Genomic DNA, 17756 nt, shown 5'->3' with positions numbered 1-17756 from the left:
CCCTCTCCTCACCTGTGCTATGTGGTCATGGATGCCCCCCAGTGCCATCATCCTCAGTGTGTGGAGAGCCATCTGCAGAGCCTCCACCCCCTCAGAGCTGGAGCGGTTCTCACACCAGAACGTCATCAGGAACATCAGGTTTACTGCACACAGTACAACCCCAAAGGTCAACTCCAAAAATACTGGAAGGATGAACTTATAATGCAAAGAGTGGACTGTACAATCTGAGTACAAGTACAAGAGTTATAGACTCCTGCTCTCATCAAATCATCAAAGAACTTCCAGAACCTTAACCTGCAACAGAGGACGCATACATTTTTTCTCATCAAAAGCTGTATTTGATTTGAACATGTTTACCTCATATCTGGGGATGCAGTTAGATCACGTTTATGGAATTTAAAGAGGACCTATTCTTCAAAATTAACTTTTTAGAGCTTTTAACCATGTTATAGTTATTTCCTCTCACCATTGAGTTGTATGTGGAGTGATTCGTCCCTGTCTGAGCAATATTTAATCACTTGCGATCAAACCCCATATTGCCGACCAATCACAGTTTTCAACTCCACTGCCATGCTTCTTGGTTCTCCAATTTTATTTTCTTCTTCAGGATTCAGCAGTGTTGCGTAGTGAATTTGGTACAAAGGTGTCGACAGCATGCGGCGCTTTGTTGATGACGTTTACGGCGACGTCAGGTCTCACTGGGTGCCACAGTTTTCTAATGTGAAAGTCAGCATTTGTTTCTTTTATGAAGTAATTTTAAATGAATATTGCGATTTAAAATGTGCAAATTCTAACATAATGATCCATGGGTGTTGTAGATTATAACTATAGAGCAGACACAAGCACAATATGTCTTGTTTTAAATTCAAATCTGAGATCAGAATCAGAATCATAAGACTTTTATTGCCATGTTCCCAAACTAGGAACTAACTAAAAAACTAGGAACTTACTGCGGTGATAAAGTACAACATGCGGTTCATTTCAAAACAGGTCTGTACTGGTGTAATTTTTATTCTAACCATCAACAGTACAAATCAAAGAGAAAGTCAGTGATTATCAGATTATGCCACATTTGTCAGGATCCCCATCATTTACCAAAGGGAGCAGTGATGTGGTCTGTACCTGGAGTGGGGAACTTGGGTGCGTCTCTAAAGCCTCCGTACTCCTCCTCGTAGGACTGTGCCAGCTGCTGGAAACAGCGCTGGGCCACGTCGGGGGCTAAGGGGACACTACCCCCAGACTCTGCACTCACAGCTGTGCCCTGTCTCAGAGCGGACAGGATCCTCTCTCCACTGGACTCCAGAGCACCGCGGTTATTCTGCCACTAGGGGGACGACAGGTACAAGAAGAGATCTGAACAGTGGTGGATGAAGTACTCGGTTTTGTTACTTACGTAAAAGTACAGATACAGAGGTATAAAGTTATCACATAAAAAAAAGCAACTTAAGTAAAACTATTAAAGTACCTATTTAAACTGTACTTTAAGAGTAAAAAGTAAAAATATTTAATGTTCAAGTGTTGTTAACTATAGTTATAGTGAATAAAAAAATGATGCATATTTTGGATCATCATCAGCTCAAATCATCTGAAAATTTATTTTTACTTTTCAGTCCAGTTCAGCAATGTAGTAGAGTAGAAAGTACAGATACTGCTCTCAAATGTAGTGGAGTAAAGTAAAAAGTATCCACAGTAAAATGTACTTAAGTCGAATTTTTAAGTTTCTGTACTTTACTTAAGTACAGTACATTACTACTTATACTTTGTTACGTTCCACTACTGGATTTAAAACATTATATACACATTATACACTGTTTCGGCATATATCAATACAGATTCATCGATATCGATATCTGCTCATATTCAATACCGATTTTTTTGGAGCTGCCGGATTCTCTGTGTGGCTTTTTGAACAGACTAATGAGTCAAAATGGAAATAGAAGAGTGTTATATGTCTGTATCTTTACAAAAACATGTGACAAATTATTTTATATCCCAGATAAACTTTGAGTGAGAAAACATTGATTAAAAGTTTTTTTGGAAAAGGACTTATTATGGAAAATCTATTTATGTTTAATTTTGTTGGCACATCTGTATCATTCACACTCACATCGAGAAATACTGCACAGAAATAATGACATTTAGAAAACATTTTGGGCAAAACAATTCAGATTTTGGTAACGTTCTATATGACTGACAAACAACAGCGCCCTCTATTGCTGAGTTGAAGAATGATAAAATTTAAAAATCTCTCCCAATTTATAGTAACTGAAAGTGTTTCACATCAAGTAAAACAAACAAATTAGTCTAACAGGTTTTTTAAAGGTGGTTCTAGTCTGAAAATGTGAAACACTGCACTAAACTGTAATGTGTGATTTTAGTAAATGGTTCTACCTGCTCCAGTATTCTGCTGAGAACCGTTTTGAGGCCGGGTCTTCGTGCATGGTCTCTGGGAGGAAAGTAGGTCCCTCCAATGAACGGTTTGAGCTCAGGAGTCAACCACACACTCATAGGCCACCCCCCTCCTCCACTGGTCGCCTAGTGGACAAATCCAACAGGAAATGTCTTAAAATACATCAATATTTCAATTTTTTTTAATTATTATTTCTTTTTTTTTATTACATATCTAGGTAATTACTTTGTATATTGATCTTATTGTATATCTTGCTTTACTTATTAAAAACTTCAAAATACATAAAAAAATACATACATAAATATTTCAATAATAATATCTATATATGAATACTGACTGTAAAATATCAATAGTTAAAAGTTAAAAGTCCTATATTATGCTAAATTTACTCTTGTGAGCTTTAATCCCTGTTATAATGTTGTTCCCTCAGACCTGGAGTTGCGTTTTGTTTCATTCACACAAATTTGAGTACCGGTAATCCTTTATTATTAGTCTGTTACATCTCCAACGCTCAAAATGCTCTGTTCCACCTTGTGATGTCATGAAGTGCTTGTTTTCAAGTTAACAGCTCCTTTCACCCATTAGTTCAGTTGAGACTGGCAATCCCATCTAAATGATTCTAGTGAAGGTGTGTGGAGTTTAAAAACACAGAGGAGCACTTCCTGTAATGGCACATGATGACATCACAAGGTGGAACAGAGTGAAGATCTCAGCGTAAATTTTCAGGGTTTATGTGTTAAACATGTGTGAATGAAACAAAACATAACTCCAGGTCTGTTTGTGAGGACGAAACAACATTATAATATAAATCAGAAAATAGTGTAATATGGGCCTTTTAAAATTTCTCAAAAAGTAGCATCAAATTTATGACTTAAAAAAAAAAAAAATAAAAATTGGAGGGGTTTTGCAGACAGATTTATTTTTAGATCAGTTCAGTGTGGGGTACAGCAAAGATAATAACACTAAGGCTAAATTATTTGTAGTAGAGGAGTTTCAATGCATTTTAATACAAAACTCATTGGCATCATATATTTCGATACTTGTCATGGTATTACTCTGATTCCTGTGACTTTTGTTTCGATCCGATACACTCATTCTTAATTAAAAAGTGGAACTTGGATCTAGTCTCGAGTCGCTCCTTTTATTCATTTGTGTTGAGTTTTTAATTATTTGTTGAAAATGTCAGCACTTTTAGCCGGTAAAATGCCTACTACTTACAGTATAAGAAAGTTTTCATTGAGAATTATATAAACGGAGATTAAAAATATATTTTGTTGAATGAGTACTCAGTTAACATGAAAAAAAATTGAACTTGTTATAGTTTGAAAATTGATTTATGTGAAATGTGTTGAGTTAACAAATTGGAGTAGAACCAGAGTCACATTATTTTTTACACTAATATTTGAGACAATAAGTAAATAAAAATACGTCTTGTATCATACACTTTTGGTCATTTTGATATAAAGGTGGGTGATATTGACAAAAAAATAATCTTTCAATATTTTTAGCATAACCTTGGTAATGATATTCAGACTGTGTATCAGAAATGTGTTAAAACGTGCCTGTAAATGTCTTGGTTGAGGTTCAAGTATTGTACAAAAAATGAATGGACCACATAATTAATCACAAAAGGGCAAAAATATCAGTTTATACTCCCCCATAAGAATCATTCAAATACCTGCACAAACGTCATGTAGACTTTGTCCACGTCCGGCCGCTCCTCTCTGTCCACTTTGATGCACACAAAGTTGTCGCTGAGAATTTGACCGATTTCCTCGTCTTCAAAGGATTCTCTCTCCATCACGTGGCACCAGTGACACGTGGAGTAGCCCACTTTTACACAAAAAACACAAATATACTATAGATTATGGTTATGTGAAGATCAGGGGCCAGAAACTGTACTGACACCAAAGAGTTTAATTGCAAAAACAGATATCTAGTTTTTTTCTTTTTGTTACCATTTTCTCTTTTATCAATGACAGTAATGTGCAGTGGAATTCATCAAACAGGAATTGAACAATATTTACAATGCAGGCAAAACAAAAAAACAAAAAACAAAACAAAAAACATTTGGCATTTGAAAAGGCTTTTATACAAAGAGTAATTTGCAAGGCTGGGTTCACATTTTAAAATGGGACTTACCTGTTTTTCCAGATGAACTCTTCTATTACTCAAGCAGAAATACACAGCAGCAATCCAAGAAATTACTCAAGAGGAGTAAAAAAGTATTTGAGGAAAGTACTACTTGAGTTATTATAAGAGTATTGGGAGATAACATCTGATTTATAATTTGAAGTCAGTATAAATGGAAAGACAAAACATTGAAAATACCGGATTTTGTGCATTATTTAAAGGAGAGATACAAAAATGAGACAAAAATAATAATAATAATAATAATCTGAAGGAGCAGTGCAAGAAACTCAAATGTTCTAGTAATTTAACATTGACCTCTGAATATAAAAGCTTTTGTCACGTGTAGAGTCGAGCACTGTTACACTCTAAAATATCACTCAATAGGTTTCATCAGTAAATGTACTTGAGTGAAAGTTACATAGGTACATAAGGTACGACCCAATGATGACTGAAAAGAAGAATACCTCTCATACCTGATAAAAAGATGGGTTTGTCCTCAGCCTTGGCTTTGTCGAATGCTTCTTGTCCCCATGGATACCTGAACAAATAATCGTGAGGAATGTGAACTAAACTGCAATGGCATGCAGAATCAGTAGAAAACAGTTCACTATAGATCATACTGGCTCTTGTGCCAAGTCATTTTTTGGTCTCCACAGAGATGTCACTGCATTTATTCAGCTACAGGAGTTTTGCTTTGCTAAAAATGATGACGTCTCCATGGAAATTGAGAAGTTTCAAATCATTATGTGAGACAAAAAGGTAAAGCAATAACATCTGCCAAGTAGTGCTGCACAGTATATCTCAGAAGTTTTTCGATATTGACTGACGTAATAATCTATATCACAACATGCTCAATATATCACAGTAACATGAAAGTTCTCCAGCTGATAAAAATGCACTGTTTTTTAAAGAATATGGAAAATCATGAATAAAATCAGCTTTATTAAATCCAAAATGAGCCTTGATATCTATCTATCTATCTATCTATCTATCTATCTATGTATCTATGTATCTATCTATCTGTGACCTAAAACAGGAAATGTTTAGTCTGATTCCATGTCAGACACTGTGAAAATGTCAATATCGTGCAGCCCTACTGCAAAAAGAGAAGCAGATGAGGCACCACCCTCTACCAGAAAAGTTACATAGTGCAACTCCTGCAGAGAGGCTCACCAGTCGACCGGGTTGTGTGCGTGCTGCAGCAGGTACGGAGAGCGCTCCTTTAACAGTCTGTTAGTGTGTCTGTGAGAGGACTCTTCACCTCCTGAGGCCATCCTGAACCACACTGAGCTGCAAACACACACACACAGAAGGAGGGGTGGAGGTCAGGTGACATGAGAGTGCAGACAAATTAGACTACTCTTTTTACTAACATACTACATCACTTAATATTAAAGATTTTACCATAAATATTTTATTTTAGAATTGTACTTCCTAGTTGGACATGGACAGCACATATGGACAGCAGATGTGACATATGTAGAGGTAATTCCATAACTAACCTTAAAACTATGACGTTAACAAGGGTCAAAATGTGTGACTTTTTCTGTGTTGTTGATATAAGTAGACTCAACTTTTTTTTATCCCACAGTCACTTAGCTGATGTAAATACAACACAAGAAAATCCTGTCATATAAACATAACCACATGCTCTGACCAAAGTGTTTTTGTGTGTGTGCGTGTGCACAGTAGTCTCCAGTGTCTTTGCTTAACAATGTAGTTATTATAGCTTTAATGCACCACATATAATGTTTTATTAATGAACCATTTTATTGATATATATATATATTATGTAAACAGAGTAAGAGCAGACAGGTTCATTCATTCACAGTAACATACTTGTCATTCATTGATTGCAAACTCATTTTGTTAGTCCTCTTGTGCACTACGTTTAAGCACAGATTATAAAACAACATACCAATGTTATTTAGTATAAAGTTGACCTAACGCTCATTAGCTTAAGGTTACTCACTAAATACTAGGCATTTCGTCCGAGTGCGCGGTTGCCATGGACACACATGTGATTCAATGGGACGCTAAACCCCGCCCCCGGGCGAAATGCCTATGGTCTAAAGCTAGTTAGTATTAGCCGGGTTAGCTCAGTGGTGTATGGGACGTTACCTTCGGGGGTAGGCCGAGCAGAGGAGGACACACGCCGCTCTGTGTGAAGGAGAGGGACGGGACCGAAGCCTGAAACACCGCGCTGAAACAGCACCGGGCTGTCGGGGTCTCCAGTCCAGAAAAGCCGCTGTAACTGTCCCGGGACGCGCTAGTGCTGCTGGGCTAGTCCTGCTGCAGGGCGCGCGCTGCCACGCGAGCCTCAACAACATGATAATGTAAAGTACTCAGCGGGATATAGAGCTGCAGCCCATGTGCAAACTGCACAAACACAAGGTAGGATGACACGGCAAACGGCTACAGTGTTTTTGTAATGCAGCAAGTTTACACCAGAGGTCGCACCATTTGACAGTGCAGCTTTTACAGTCACAATAACATGGATCAGTGTATGTAGATCAGGCCTGTTCATACATGAATAAACATGGATGTATCAGTGTATGTAGAGCATGATGTAGGGGGCCTATTTGGGAAAAGTTCAACTCAAGTAAGAGTAATTTAACCTGATTTCTAATTTTAAGTTAATGTAATTCGAAGGGCAAAACATTAAATAATGCACAAAATCTAGTATTTTCAAAGGATAGACCACACTACATTACATCTGAAGGAGTGTTGCAGCACAAATGCTCAAATCATTTCATATTGCCAACATAAAGCTTTTGTTACTTGTAGACTTACTCACAGTGGGACTTAAGTAACTGAGTACTACCGGTACTTACCTCTGTGGTCAGCTACAGCTATGGCCAGTATTGAGAAGAATGGTTTGAAAATGTGTTACACTTTACTACATTTTAATGCAGGTTTTCAGTATTCTGTATTTTCATATTCCATTACACCGAGTTGCATTATATTATAGAGTAGAAAGCATGACATATAATTATGAACAGCATTATTTTTTGTCACACATGAACACACTGTAGGAGCTGTGTTTTCTCTATTCCCACTACCACAGTGCAGTTCACAGACAAAACTACAGTATAAAGTACCCCATGTACCCCATTCCTTTTTGTTTAGGATAGTAACTGAATGCTACCAAATCAAATAGTAACTGTACCAGAATACAGTTACTCAAAATTTGTATTCAGAATATGTATTTTTGGTACACATATTCAGTTTCTTCCCAACACTATGTGCCAGTGCCTTAACCTGCAGATAGAGGACACACATACAAGTTGTTTTCATTCTCAGTGTATGGCCTCATGTGAAACCTCAGAACAGCCAGAATTCACTCACTGAGCTTCAGAGGCTGCACTAGCACTGATTCATGATTGGTGCAAGTGCTGGGGTTTAGGTAGTGGCCATTCAGATCAGAGAGAGGCGTTTTAGATTTAAACCAACTGGATTTTAGCATTGAACCTGGCAACACAAATGAGACTCATGAGGCTTGAGAACCAAAACACCAAATTATAACAAACAACTTGGCCATAATGAAGACCAAACCAGCATTGTTATTACTAAATATTTAATTGGAACATGTTTACTTCATATCTAGAGACACTGTCGGGTCAAATTTATCAAGTTTATGAAATTTAAAATCAACATCAATTGCATTAACTCCACTTTATTTCATTGTCAGTCTTAACCCATCCCACCAAAAATCAGTTCTCATTGTTAAAAAAAAATAGTCTAAAGCACATGTGTCAAACTCAAAGCCTGTGGGCCAAATGCGGCCCGCCAAGTCATTTTATGTGGCCCTTGACAAGGTAAATTAAAAGGTATGACTGTCTTAAAATATCAGTTTATTAGGAGATACACAGTTACACATTATTTTTTTTTTTTTTTATGTCTATGCAAATTCATATGCAATATTTGTAACTTGAATACATCATAAATACAGAAAAGGTTAATTAACAAGATTAAAAAATAGTTACATTTATTTTACATTACATTTGGTTACATTTACTTACATTCATACTGTCTTACATTTCCAGCTGGCCCTTTGAGAGCAACCATTTTGCTGATGTGGCCCTCTGAAAATGAGTCTGACACCCCTGGTCTAAAGCAATGAGGCTATAGTACAGTATTTTGCAGTCTCAGTGTTTATTCAAAACCAGTTACTCAGACGTTTCGTTCAGATTCACAATGGTTGTGACCAAATTTCCCTCAGTCACTAAGTCTGAAGCCACTATATTGAGAGGAGATTTGGCAGCTTGTGTTTGGATCCACCTCTGCAGCGTTGGTAAACTGTGTCGGACTGCAGAGGCCAGACTCCTCCATCTGAAAACGTACTTCAGAGCTCCTGCATTCTCTGGTAAAGTTAGATTCAGGCCACACACATAGAAATCTGCACAAAACAACACATGGGGGAGTTTTTAGTTACAATATCAGTACGCTATAGGACAACAACAACATATTTTCTGTATATTTACTGTCTCTCAAAGCAAGCAGTCACTTGAAATCAATTAAAAATAAAAACTACCCAGTTATTTTTATATGTAGAATACTTGTTTGTGTTGTTATTTTAATATTTATGCCTAAAAATTTGCATTATTGTTAGCACTGAGACGTCTCTCTTTCTGAACATAGAAGTTTCCTCCAATGAAGTAGCTCAGGATGGACGCACTTACACTCTCGAGAGGCAGCTCTGAGATTCCTCGTGAGACGTTCCTCCACTTTGGTCAAATCCATGCCGTCTCCATAGAAGTAAACGATTTTGAACCAGAACACTGATTGCTTGTTGGCTTCGTAGTAGTCGTAAGACACTATGACGTTCTGCTTTTCATCCCAGCACTTCTGCAACGTCGGCGTGTCTTCTTTTCGAATCTGGAACATTGAATTTATGAGTAAAACACATGGTTCATCACGTCTGATCTGTGTACATGGGGCGCTTACAGGTTTGGGAACAAGTTTGGAGCCGAACAGGTTTTTGATGAAGGCGGTGAGATGGTTGTGTAGTTGTACTTCGTTACTACCAAATCCTTTAAAATGGGACAGAGCGAGGATGATGACCTCTTTGGGGTGCTGCTCTGCCCACTCGTTTATAGACCTAAGAACAGTCTGATACAAACAGTACAAACAGTAAACGTTATTGTGGTTATGAACATGACATACACTCATACTATGAATTACTCAGACTGATAAATATATGGTTAAGCTATACTTCCTCTAGCGAAAGACAACGTTTAAATCTGTCGACTGGACGTAAAGTTGTAGGTGTGAAGACGTTTCGCTGTTTCTTCAGTTCTGGTCAGATTGCTGGTGGACACTGCCTTGTATCTGAAGGGAAGGGCTAACTACATAAACCGAAGTGTGCCTCTGCTCACTTTTCTATTTGGAATGTTGCGGCTAGCGGGTTAGCTATGTCCATTTATATATACCGTCTATGGAGGTTACGTATTCAAAAATATGCTGTTGGGAATCTGTATCTTCAATGTTTTTTTTCTCTCTTTTTTTACATCGTCTTTTTTACATTTTGTTACATATTTATGGATGTTTTTCAAAGTAAAGGTCGCCGACGTTACCTCCACATCTGTGCGTGTGAGCAGCCCATGGTAGAAGTACAGTCTGTTGGGGTCGGGATCGTTTTCTTTCCGAGCAATTCTTAAGTCAAAGTAGCGAGCCCCTGCGTTCAACTGCTCTAGGATATTCGCCTCCTAAAACAGAAAGGTCAGACGTCTTCAGCGGACATCAAAGTTTTCGTCAATGCAATGGAAAACAAAACTTAAAAGTGTTTGAGGAGTGTTACAGTGACTAAATGTACAGCAGTAAAGGTCCCATATTACACAAAATTGACTCTTGTGACCTTTAGGCCGTGTTATAATGTTGTTACCTCCTCAAAGTGTGACTCAAATATGTGTAAATGAAACAAAACTCAAGTCCAAGTCTGTTTTTGATGAGGAAACATTAAAACGTAAATGAAAAAATAGCACAATACGGGCACTTTCAGTAAGACAAACACAGATAATTCATTAATGATGGACTAAACTTGACCTGTGTCCTTCCCCAGTTCCTCATTATCGAGCGTACACAGCGCAGATTACTGTATTTTTTCAGCATGTCCGGCTCTATAATGGGACTGTTGATGTCCAGATCGTAGGTCATCGAGTCATGGCTGCCTGAAAAAAGAAGAAAAGAAGAAAAAAATGAATGAAAATAGATCAGTAATGTTAGAAATTAGGACAAAAATGGATGATGGATGAGGAGGAGATTCCAATGATAATCAGGTTCAATTTATATGCATATTTTCTACTTGGACAAAAAATATTCCTAATCTTAAGTGTTTCAAATTATTATTATTATGTTGGTGAAGTGTATAATTTTACTTCCTGGTTGTGACATACGTAGAGGTAATTCCATAACAACCATAATGTAAACAAGGGCCAAAACATGTCAAAATTACACAATAGTTATGATTAGGTTAATAAAAATAAATGACATCACCTTTACTTTATTAATTCAAGGTTTAAGCCAGGGGTGTCCAAACTTTTTTCACCGAGGACTGCACGCTGAAACATATTTGTACCTTTAATAAGAGTTGGAAGATTATTTTTAGGTCTGTGTCTCAATGCAATGTGATGTTATTCAGGTTATAGACGTAGAATCTCTTCAATTTGTAGTAAAAAAACCAAAACTTCCTGATCAATTGGGCCAGTTTAAAAAGAGGCAAGAGGGCCAAGAAAAATTTGTGTGAGGGCCGCATTTGGCCCCTGGGCCGTAGTTTGGACAATCCTGGTTTAAACGGTCAGGGATTCTGTTTTCCAACTCAACACTTTTCCTGTTTTTTTTTTTGTACTTTTCTTCAACTTTTCTCCCACAAACCTCCACATAACTGCTCTAAAACTATGATAAACTTTTACACCAGGCACTATCCCACCAAACCAAGTCATAATTAGAAAAAACATGAAAACGTGTCATATGAACTTTAAATGATACCATTGCGAGATCTGCTGAAAATGCCTTACATTGTTCACAGCTCAAGTGTTATAAAGGCTAATCATTAAACACTGATAATGATTAGCCTTTATAGCACTGATAGTGCTATCCATACCCGGTATGACTAGATGCCACAGAGCTATCGTGTGTTTTTCAGGAGGTAGATGTAACATCCAGTCACTGTAACTGTCCTTCTGAACCTGGTTTTGTTTCTTTCTTCCTGGCGCCATCTGTAAAAAAACAAACAAACCTTCAATTAAATAAACAAAATATGTCAAATGTATTTAGCTCAAGTCATACTCACTCAGGCAAGTATACAAGCTTCTAAATATTGTCAGGTGTAATTACTGGAATACTTGGCATAGCACTGCTCCTGCGTCCTTGTAGTAATACAGGTTTGACAATGACCAGGAGGTGTGACCAAACAGGAAAACACAAGCAGTTACTGAATTACGTTAGCCACCTCCTTGTTTTTGTTTAATTTGAGGTTAAATGCTGGAGATTTAAAGGAACCATATCTATTTTGATTTGATATATGTTCAAATCAAATATAGCTTTTACTGATAAACAATTCTAAGGCTGATTTATTTTCAATTACAAAACCATTAAACATGACGGGCAAGTTGTTTATGTTATAATTTGGTGTTTTGGTTCAAGACGATTATCCAGTCATAAAGCAAAATGAGCCTCACACGAGTCTCTCATTTGTGTTGCCAGGTTCAATGCTGAAATCCAGTTGGTTTAAGCCTAAAATGCCTCTCTCTGATCTGAATGGTCACTACCTAAACCCCAGCCAAACTACAGCCAATCATGAATCTGCTAGTGCTAGTGCAGCTACTGCAGCTCAGTGAGTGAATTCTGGAGGTTAAGAGCTTTCACCTGCTCACTCCATCAGTGATGTGAATTAGAGATATCTTTCCCTCCACAAATGGTACAATTGGCAACTAAATAGTCTGGATTTCTAAGAAAACAGGCTCAACTACGTCTGTCTACGCCGCCATGTTTGTTTTGGTTGTTTGGGCCTTTAACGTTTGGCTCTGTCCAAACCACAAAGCTGCTCTGATTGGTCTGGACCACCACCTCCTGAACCTCCACTCTGCCTCATTTGGAGCGTTCTCATTGGCTCGTCTTTACTCGCTCAGGTCAAACAGGTGCTAAACTGACACTGGTCCCTGATTGGTCAGAGTGTGGTGTTTCCATGGTTACGGGCTCTCACCTGTGCCGCAGGGTCCAGATGATGCGAGAGTTCAGGGTGAGGAAAATGGAGCAGGGCAGGAAGTAGATAATGGTCACATGACTCCAGATGAGGGCGGCATCCCAGCGAGAGGGCGGGGCCTGCGTCCTCCACAGATCTGGCCAATAGAAGAAGGGGATCCCCGAGGCGAACGCCAGCGCCATCACCACAGCGAAGGTGCGGCGTGTCCGGGACGGAGAGCGGATCCTCCGGTGCAGTAGGGGGTGACACAGAGCCACGTACCGGTCCACCGTGAGAGGGACCGCTGCCCAGATGGAGGCGTCGTTAGCGACCTATGAGGTTAAATGTTGAACCACTTTATTTTGTCTGGAGATGTTGAATTAGACTCTATAAATTCAGGTAAACACGGTTTCTCTTGTTCCCCTGCAGATCTAAGGGACAAGCCTCATCACTGTAACCACTTTATCCTCAAGTGATAACAAATGTAATCAATCTTCTGGGCAGATGCTGGTATTTTTTAAATATTCTATATGAACATTTCCAAAAAAAATAAATAAATATATAATTATTTAAAAAACAACTGGACTGAAGTGAATAGAAAAAAAGACAAACATAAACAGATCATATAAAATATATATTTATTTCTGACCATATGGCCATTGTTTTTCATTTTTCACCACATAAATATGCAACATTTAAATCTACAAAACAAATTAAATCTTTTAATATCAGTAAATCAACTAAAGTGCAAGGTTTTACCCAGTGTCTCCTTTTAAATAAAAAAGGACCGTTTTGATAAAAAACAAACAAACAAACAAACAAACCAAACAGATTAGAAAAAAAAAAAAAAACAAACTAAAATAATACATCTTAAATTAAAACATGTACAGTAGTTAGTCCTCCAGCTAGGTACTCCTGATCAAGATCAAATGTATAGAAGAAACTAGAGAAGTAAAATTTCAAACCCAATTTTGACTTGATACTCTATACCAATTCTAATACTATTCTAATACTTTTCTAAAAAACAAAAAACACATTATTTAGACAATAGAATGTGATTTTAAACATTAAATCATAGTAATTTCTTAGCTCAAGATCATTCTAGCCCTACCCTAGAAGAAACCTTCCCATGAGAACAATAAAACCATGTATATATATATATATATATATATATATATATATATATATATATATATATATATATAAAATATTCAAAACTGCAGTATCATTTTTTTCCTTTACTTTATAATCCCTGCTCACTCTCTGCTCCCTCCAAAATCCACGCCTTCCTCTTCATCGGAATCCCATCTAGGATCCATCTCCTCGCTCCGTCTTCACTCCTCGGTCTCTCTGCAGCCCCAATGTCTTTCTCGTTCACAAAAATATAACTTTGTAGTATTCTCTGCGCTGCGTCGGCCGAATGCGAGCTCCCAGAATGCCACGCTCTTCTCCGGGGAAGCGGTGGAACGAATCCGGCAGCTGGGGACATGCTTCGGCTGTTGCTAACGGACGAAGGTTTGGTTGCTCCGAAAGTATTCCTACGTAAGTGCGGTTTGGGGGGGAACGATTCGGATTCAGAGACAGAATTCCGAGTTCTTGGAGGAATACTTGTTGAATTACGTGTACATTGATTGAAGAAAAAAGGCATCGATTGCGAAACGTTTGGGTAAAGAAAACCAGATCTTCTTTGACGAACGACATCTGACGTTTCCGGTTTAGCGTCGCTCAATTTTTCCATGTGTTTTTGAATCTGAGAAGCTTGTCTTTTTATCTGAACATCTTCGAGTTTCAATTCCAGCTGGTAAACTTCTTCCGTTATTTGGTTCACGCGGTCGAATTGTGCTAGCATAGCGGTGATGCTAGGTAGCAGGCGGTCAAGAGAGGGTGGCACATCCGATTTCGTTGCGGACGAAGTTGAATCTTCAGACTTTATTGAGAGAGAAGACGACGACGGGCGAGGAGATGGCGAGCGAAATGACGGAACGGAGGAGGAGACAGTAGACGGACGGGAAGTCTGCGAAGACCGGGAAGGCGGGACATTCATGCCTTCGAATTTGACCCTGTGTCGGAACTGGAAATATAAAATCAAGAGTTATTAACGCACGTGGAAGATTTGAAATGATCTGGAGGTAGAGGGATACGTGCCTCCTTGGCTTTGGTCAGCCCCATCCAGAGTTTGAGCCTCTTGATGAAGAACTCCACCATCTCGTAGTCTTGGGGTTCAATGGTTGGACGAAACATCTCAGCCTTCTCTGACCTGATGACACAACGTTAATGCACTGTACGTCAGATATGCTCTATACCAGTGTTGTCACGATACTAAGACTCGATTTCAATACTAATGAACTGATCACGGTGCAACAGTGAAGATTTTTTACAAACAGAATGTTATTTTTATATGCAAAATCACAGTACTTTCTTTATCTAAGCATTAGGTCTTGTATTCACTCTGATAAAGCTCAAATACATACAAAAACTGTTCAGGAAAGTTCAAATTTTGTCCTGTTAATGTGATTTTTTACAGTATTGACACTTGCTCAAATGAGTATCTAGTTTTGCTATTAGTTTTAGTATCGATTACAGATTTTTGATGTTTTTTGACAACCCTATTCTCAACTATTTGGATATGTCCTGTGCTGTTTTCTCGCCTCCCTTCTGTGTTTGAGGTTGGAGCTGGGCGGAGACTCTGGCACCACCTCCGCACACCTGCTTCTGATCAAGCAATCACCTGTTTTTACAAAAGGACTGAGGATCCGACACTCAGGGCCAGATCGCCTTGTCACCTTCCAGCATTTTCTTGTCATTTGCCGTTTTTTTTCTTCCTGTCGCGCTCCGGTTTATTTGTTCGTGTCTCCACCGCGATCCCGCACCCTGGAACCACTCTGCACCTCTGCCTCCGTCCCAGCTCTCCATGTCCGGTACGAACACCTCAGCCTCTGACCCTGCTCCCAAGCGTCTGCTCTGTCTACCTTCATTCACATTCCTGCATCTGCAAATAAACTCTGTCGAACTGTTTTCCGAGTCTGTATCTTTGGTCCCTCCATCAGTCTTTATGATAATGTGTATGGTTTAACTTGTCATCAGAGAAGACATTAGGTAGATAAGTCGGTCCAGCCAGTACTGTGACTACTTTTAAAGATTATAAAGAACGGTTTTAAGGTTTGATTTCCTCCAGTGACTTTTGCTGATGAATCACAGCACAGAGTTTAGACAGTGGAAACTACTCTAAACACATCACTCCAGGACGGGTCTATTAGAAAACAAATAGGGGTCAAAATGGACTGATCTGGCTCTATTGTATATTTGTTTGCCTTTTTCCATGCTTTTTTTAAATTCACTCCCGCCATTTTAAGATGGGACTAACAAGACCGTCAATCAAATCACACACAAACACTTACACTGACCCAGAAATGTACCTGCATTTTGCCAGAACAGGGTCATTCCCTGCATTTTTGATCAGACATTTTTCTGGGGTGACGTAGGCTTGTGAGCTGAGCATTGTATAGAATCGTACTGCTAACAATAAAGAGGATTCAAATAAACCTCGTGAGAGATTGCAAGATTACTCAAACATGGATGGATGACATGTAAAACCACTTTTGGAATTTAAAAAAAATTTTTTTATGAGCGAACAACATTAAAACATGGTAGAAAGCTTCCACCCACTGTCCACTGTGTGATCTGTCAGTATTAAGCTCCTTTTCGAGATTAAATAATACAAAAAAACATGTGTAATGTGCATTAAGTGTACTGGAAAGATGTATACTTACTTCTTGCGTTCATTAATCTTCTCAAAATAAATAGATTAAACAAGATTTTAGCACGAAAAAACCCCATATAGGAGCAGAAATGGCCATAGTGACTGTTCTAGTGACGTCTTTAACATTTGAGAGAGAGCACAGAGTTTTCTTCCAGGACATTTTTTGGGGACTATACGTGAACGGACCTGTACGCCCGAATGAGAACCGCTCCACACATTCGAGCGAGCAGCCAAAGAGTCCCTCCGGTGAGCAGAAGGCTGTAGAGAGAGCCCAGGTGTGGGTGGAGCCTGCACAGACTGTGGACAGCCCTGTGTCCTCTCAGGAGGGACAGCACAGAGACAAACGCCTGCTGCAGGGACACGAAACCTTCCACTGTGTCGGCAAACACCTGCAACGCAAGAGACATTAGAGGTGTGCGACATAACAACAGCTTAAACTACTATTTTCATGAATCATGATAAAATGAATAGAATTAAAGAATAGTAGTTAAATCTATATCTACTTCTTTTGAGAGTTTATACTTTTATGTGATTAAATATCCAAGTACTGCAGTAAAAACCTGTTAGGAAAGAGTTTGCATACGTTTCGATATTAAGAAATAGACTCAATACTGATCCCAATACGACAATGATAATATAAAAATACTAGTCTATATGCGCTTATGTGATTCATTTCTGTCCTTTAACTGTGGCTTTTTTGCTTTTGGCACTTGCTCAAATGAGTATCTTGTTTCTACCCTCATTTTAGTATTGATTAACATCTGATTTTCACTCGATATCTGAAGCTTTACCTTTAAAACCCCACATGACACAGCCCGCCCCGGTGGTGTTTATCGTGTTACTCACAGTGTTAGCGAGGTGCGTACAGAGCAGCAGCATTAGCATTAGTAGCAGCGCGACGGCCATGAGCTCCCTCCAGGCTCTGTGTAGCACCCTGCCCATCACCACCCACCTCCGCACGAAGCGAAGGGTTCCCAGCAGCTGCAGGACAGAGCACGAAGGTCAAAGGTGAGGTTTATGCATTATTCAGCCTTTTAGAATTAACTTTAACACATAAGCATTTGTCTCACATGTCCATTTTTCAGTTTTTTTTTTCATTCATTTCACACACGGCCACATCAAAATTGGGAGTAAACTTATAACCTTTGCGTCGTATTTACCCTGAGAACGAGCAGAGTGAGCAGAACAGCAGCACATTCTGAAGACCTCTGAGACAGAAGCGCCGCGCGGTGAAAGCTGATGAAGTTATTGGGCTGACGCTGAAGCTAAAG

General features: G+C 38.8%; 3 protein-coding genes across 3 annotated transcripts in view; all 3 read right to left on the bottom strand.

Moving 5' to 3' along the window:
- Nucleotides 1-6920, bottom strand: part of spata20 (spermatogenesis associated 20) — a 90626-nt gene extending 83706 nt beyond the window's left edge. Inside the window, exons 1-7 of the mRNA XM_033984283.2 lie at nt 6665-6920; nt 5717-5833; nt 5017-5081; nt 4089-4243; nt 2392-2535; nt 1123-1324; nt 13-143 (exon numbers count right to left, since the gene is read on the bottom strand). Coding sequence (XP_033840174.2) covers nt 13-143; nt 1123-1324; nt 2392-2535; nt 4089-4243; nt 5017-5081; nt 5717-5833; nt 6665-6873 — 1023 coding nt within the window. The 5' untranslated portion in view covers nt 6874-6920. The remainder of the gene's footprint in view (nt 1-12; nt 144-1122; nt 1325-2391; nt 2536-4088; nt 4244-5016; nt 5082-5716; nt 5834-6664) is intronic.
- Nucleotides 6921-8632: 1712 nt separating this feature from the next.
- Nucleotides 8633-11903, bottom strand: LOC117386907 (PI-PLC X domain-containing protein 1-like). The gene is made up of 7 exons (XM_055229684.1): nt 11835-11903; nt 11646-11760; nt 10589-10713; nt 10120-10251; nt 9491-9655; nt 9226-9421; nt 8633-8942 (listed from the first exon to the last, which is right to left on the bottom strand). Exons 2-7 carry the CDS (start codon nt 11758-11760, stop codon nt 8713-8715), a joined length of 963 nt encoding a protein of 320 aa, XP_055085659.1. The 5' UTR covers nt 11835-11903; the 3' UTR covers nt 8633-8712.
- Nucleotides 11904-13968: 2065 nt separating this feature from the next.
- Nucleotides 13969-17756, bottom strand: part of pkd1b (polycystic kidney disease 1b) — a 51727-nt gene continuing 47939 nt past the window's right edge. The window contains exons 38-42 of the mRNA XM_055229853.1: nt 17646-17750; nt 17332-17466; nt 16672-16874; nt 14871-14982; nt 13969-14796 (exon numbers count right to left, since the gene is read on the bottom strand). Coding sequence (XP_055085828.1) covers nt 13969-14796; nt 14871-14982; nt 16672-16874; nt 17332-17466; nt 17646-17750 — 1383 coding nt within the window. The remainder of the gene's footprint in view (nt 14797-14870; nt 14983-16671; nt 16875-17331; nt 17467-17645; nt 17751-17756) is intronic.

The sequence above is a fragment of the Periophthalmus magnuspinnatus genome, chromosome 19 (assembly GCF_009829125.3).
Source record: "Periophthalmus magnuspinnatus isolate fPerMag1 chromosome 19, fPerMag1.2.pri, whole genome shotgun sequence".
Lineage (NCBI taxonomy): Eukaryota > Metazoa > Chordata > Actinopteri > Gobiiformes > Gobiidae > Periophthalmus > Periophthalmus magnuspinnatus.
This window is presented reverse-complemented; position numbering and strand designations above follow the sequence as displayed.

Excerpts from the sequence above, each read along its gene's own strand:
- LOC117386907 (XM_055229684.1), bottom strand. The coding sequence starts at position 11,760 with ATGGCGCCAGGAAGAAAGAAACAAAACCAGGTTCAGAAGGACAGTTAC. Across the intron at positions 10,714-11,645 it reads GTGGCATCTAGTCATACCGG|GCAGCCATGACTCGATGACC; the intron begins GTATGGATAGCA and ends TTCTTTTTTCAG. Across the intron at positions 10,252-10,588 it reads GGAACTGGGGAAGGACACAG|GAGGCGAATATCCTAGAGCA; the intron begins GTCAAGTTTAGT and ends TTTCTGTTTTAG.